At 38.1% G+C, this 4,217-nt stretch overlaps 1 protein-coding gene across 1 annotated transcript; it reads right to left on the bottom strand.

Annotated features, from left to right (window-relative positions):
- Nucleotides 1-2,492: 2,492 nt before the first annotated feature.
- Nucleotides 2,493-3,719, bottom strand: LOC138147338 (glyceraldehyde-3-phosphate dehydrogenase-like). Its single transcript, XM_069069746.1, has one exon. It carries the CDS (start codon nt 3,678-3,680, stop codon nt 2,679-2,681), a length of 1,002 nt encoding a protein of 333 aa, XP_068925847.1. The 5' UTR covers nt 3,681-3,719; the 3' UTR covers nt 2,493-2,678.
- Between the last annotated feature and the right edge of the window lie 498 nt (nt 3,720-4,217).

The raw sequence follows: 4,217 nt of genomic DNA, 5'->3' as shown, positions 1-4,217 counted from the left end.
TCACTATTGATTGGAGACATGAAAATTAAAACAATTCTAGGGTACTATCCCATACCTATTAGATTGATAATGGGACAAAAAAGGAAAATGACAGATGGGGAGGGATGTGAGGGGAAATTGAGACATTAAGGCACTCTTGGTAGGGTTATGAACTGATTTGACCATTCTGTAGAGCAATTTGGAAATATGCCCAAAGGGCTATAAAGCCATTCATCCCCTTTGACCTAGCAATAGAACTACTATGTCTATATCCCAAAAGATTAAAAAAATCAGAAAAATACATATATGTACAAAAATACTTATAGCAGCTTTTTTCTGGGGGCAAAGAATTTGAAGCTGGTGGTATGCCCATCAAATGGGAAATGGCTGAACAAAGTGTGGGATGTTTTTGTGATGGAATACTGTTGTGCTATAAAAAATGATGAGCAGGATGCTCTTATAAAAATGTGAAAAGACTTACATGAGCTTATGCAAAGTGAAATGTATTGTTTACAAAGCAACAGCAATATTGTAAGATGATTATCTGTGAATGACGTGGCTATTCTCAGCAATACAATGATCCCAGACAATTCTGAAAGACTTTTGATGAAAAATGTTATCCATTCCCAGATAAAGAACTGATGGTTAATACATACTGAAGCATATATTATTTGCTTTCTTTATATTTCTTGGGATTTTTTGTGGTCTGTTTTCTTGCACAACACAACTATTATGGAAATTTTTGCATGACTACACATGTATCACCTATATCAAATTGCTTGCCTTCTCAATGAGGGGGAGGGGTAGGAAGAGAATTTGGAACTCAAAATTTTAAAAACAAATACTAAAAAGTGTTTTCATATGTAACTGATAAAAATAAAATACTAAACAAATTTTAAAAAATATTTGTGTACATATATACACATATACATATATGTGTGTGAATACATATAGACACATTTAATAACCATCTTCCTTAGCTAGAAACTATAATTGAAATCTGTGTCTAAAAGATGATTTGACTGATCAGTCAACATATAAACATTAAGGAAAAAAGAAGAAAGTATTGTAATGAACTGAGGCATTAAAATATTAATGTTTCTCTGAAAGGATATGTTTTTTTTTAAGAAACTTTTGTTATTTAAACAGGGTTCAAGCAACTTTCCCCCACAAAACTCCTATATAGATTTTTCTTCTTGCTATGTGGTGTTGGTTCTCTGTCTTCAGATGTTATGCCAGCAAAGCAAGGTTCTAGTAGCAGATTCAACCAAATAAAGAGGTTTCAAGTATAGTCCCAGGGATCAACTGTATTTTATTATTATTAGGAAAGTATTATGTATATATATATATACATATATATATATATATATATGTATTGCTTATTAGGAAAGCGGTCTACTTATTATGTAGAGGATGAACTCCAGAAGGTTGAGCACTAAGAAATGAATTAATTGAAACTAAGAAATCCTGAGTTACAATCCAATCTCAGGTGTCTGCTAGCTATGGGGCCTTGAGCAAATGACTTAACTTCCCACAGTCTCAGTTTCCTCATCTTTAAAACAGAGATAATAACACTGACCTCTCAGGATTATTGTGTGGATAAAATACAATAATATTTGTAAAATCATTTGTAAAACTTTCTGTTATATAACTGCTAGATCTTAAGATGATGAGGAGAAGGAAGAAGAAGAAAGAGGAAAAGGAGGAGGTGGAGGAGCACTAGGTGGCACAGTGAATAGAGCACTAGCCCTGGAGTCAGGAGGACCTGAGTTCAAATCCATCCTCAGACACTTAACACAAAAAAAACTAGCCATGTGACCTTAGGTAAGTCACTTAACCCCAATTGCCCTACATTCCCCCCTCCAAAAAGCAAAGCAGAAGGAGGAGAAGGAGAAGGAAAAGAAGGAGGAGAAGAAGGAGGAGGAGAAGGAGGAAAAGTTTTTACTGACAAGTGAAATATTCTATTGTGAAATGAGCATCTACACCTTTAAACACACACAAAATCAATATATCTCAGAAAAGAGAATAGGATAAGCATGTAATAAAAGTTCAGAGAATCATATGCTCATAGGTCTAGAGCAAAAGGGACTTCAATGGCAATCTAATTAAACTCCATGTTCTTACAGATGAGGATACAGAGACCTAGGATTATTCAGGATCACTGAGGTCATAAACAGCGAAGTTAATAGGCAACAGAGAAGTTAATGGACACACAATATATTAATATCCAAGAAATGTTTAAAGAATGTGGTGAAGGCCTCTAGCACACTGCTCAATTTTTTTGTGCAGGATTTATGAAAGGACAGAGATATAAATTAAATGAGATGAGCAGATGAGGATGTGTTGCAATCTGCACAGGTAGAAGGGGGTACTTGTATGAATCATGGATACATCAGAATACTGGAGCTAAGAACACCAAATAGTGATAGTTTGGTCCAATTTTTTCTTTAATAAAACTTCCCTTGCTGCATGTATGAGACTCTGTAGTGATAGCTTTTTTTTGCATTGAATATGTTGACTTTATTGATGGCACACAATACAGGACTCTAGGCTTCTTCCCCCTACTACAGGGGTGCTTTGGAACGAGGATGCGAATGGGACATGGGATCCCTAGTATAGGAACACAGGTTAGAAATGTGGCCTCCCCAGTGGTGGATCTCCTCTTTTTGTCTGGGGATGAAGATCCATGGCTTTCCACTTTACTCCTTGGAGGTCATGTAGACCATGAGGTCTACTACACGGTTGCTATAACCATACTCATTGTCATGCCAGGAAATGAGCTTGACAAAGTGGTCATTGAGGGCAATACCAGTGCCAACATCAAAGGTAGAAGAGTGAGTGTTGTTGTTGAAGTTACAGGATACAACCTGGTCCTCTGTGTAGCCCAAGATGCCCTTCAAGGGTCCCTCTGATGCTTGCTTCACCACTTTCTTGATATCATCATATTTGGCAGATTTCTCCAGGTGGCAGGTCAGATCCACAACAGATAGATTGGGAGTATGAACACGGAAGGCCATGCCTGTGAGCTTCCCATTCAGCTCAGGAATAACCTTGCCTACAGCCTTAGCAGCACCAGTGGAAGCAAGGATGATGTTTTGGGCAGCACCACGCCCATCACGCCATAGCTTACCAGAGGGGCCATCTACTGTCTTCTGGGTAGCAGTAATGGCATGGACTGTAGTCATGAGTCCTTCCACAATGCCAAAGTTGTCATGAATGACCTTAGCCAAAGGGGCCAAGCAGTTGGTGGTGCAGGAAGCATTACTGACAATCTTAAGGGAATTATCATATTTCTCATGGTTCACTCCCATCACGAACATTGGGGCATCAGCAGAAGGGGCAGAGATGATGACCCTCTTGGCTCCACCCTTCAAGTGAGCACCAGCCTTTTCCATGGTGGTAAAGACTCCAGTGGACTCTACAACATACTTGGCTCCAGCATCTCCCCATTTAATATTGGTGGGATCCTGTTCCTGGAAGATGGTAATGGCTTTTCCATTGATCACCAGCTTCCCATTCTCAGCCTTGACAGTGCTCTTGAATTTGCCATGAGTAGAATCATATTGAAACATACAAACCATGTAGCTGAGGTCAATGAAGGGGTCATTGATGGCCACAATGTTTACTCCATCTGAGGTGAATGCAGCCCTGGTCACCAGGTGCCCAATACAGCCAAATCTATTGACTCTGACCTTCACCATCTTGTTTCAGGGATGCGACTTAAGAGCAGAACCTGGCACCAAGCTTGGGAGAAAAGCTGAAAGCCTGTAGTGATAGCTTTTAAAGAGCCCACTTGGGTTGCATAAATGTGCACATGCAGTCTGACCAATTAACTGAATTGGTTGATCAATTCATTCAAAACCACATAAAATTGCATTGTCACCTATCTGAAAAATGAAAATGGAGCGAATCTGTCTCACTGCCTTTCTCAGCTGCTAAATACCAACCAGTTGTAGGACCAAAAAAATGCAGATATAACTTGATCTGTGATCTCATTACAAATCAGACAAACTCTGTGTTATTTTCAACACAAAATAGAAAAAAAAAGATGACTATCTTCTGAAGGGAGATTTTCATTATGTGACAAGAGGGATAAAAATAAAAGGATTTTTACTACTTTATTATGTAAATATCATTTATTTTAAAATATATAGTCCTCTTATTTATGTCCACACAAATCTGTACAATTCATATGATACATGAAGTAACCTAGTTTCATTACCTTATATCTCCTAAAG

This window comes from Petaurus breviceps, unplaced genomic scaffold, assembly GCF_028583685.1.
Source record: "Petaurus breviceps papuanus isolate PSGF00001 unplaced genomic scaffold, PetGlider_PUasm1.0 90784, whole genome shotgun sequence".
Lineage (NCBI taxonomy): Eukaryota > Metazoa > Chordata > Mammalia > Diprotodontia > Petauridae > Petaurus > Petaurus breviceps.
Note: the sequence above shows the minus strand (reverse complement) of the source record. Positions and strands in the feature narration are given on the sequence as shown.

What these genes read in the sequence shown, in the direction of transcription:
- LOC138147338 (XM_069069746.1), bottom strand. Translation starts at nt 3,680, where the DNA reads ATGGTGAAGGTCAGAGTCAATAGATTTGGCTGTATTGGGCACCTGGTG.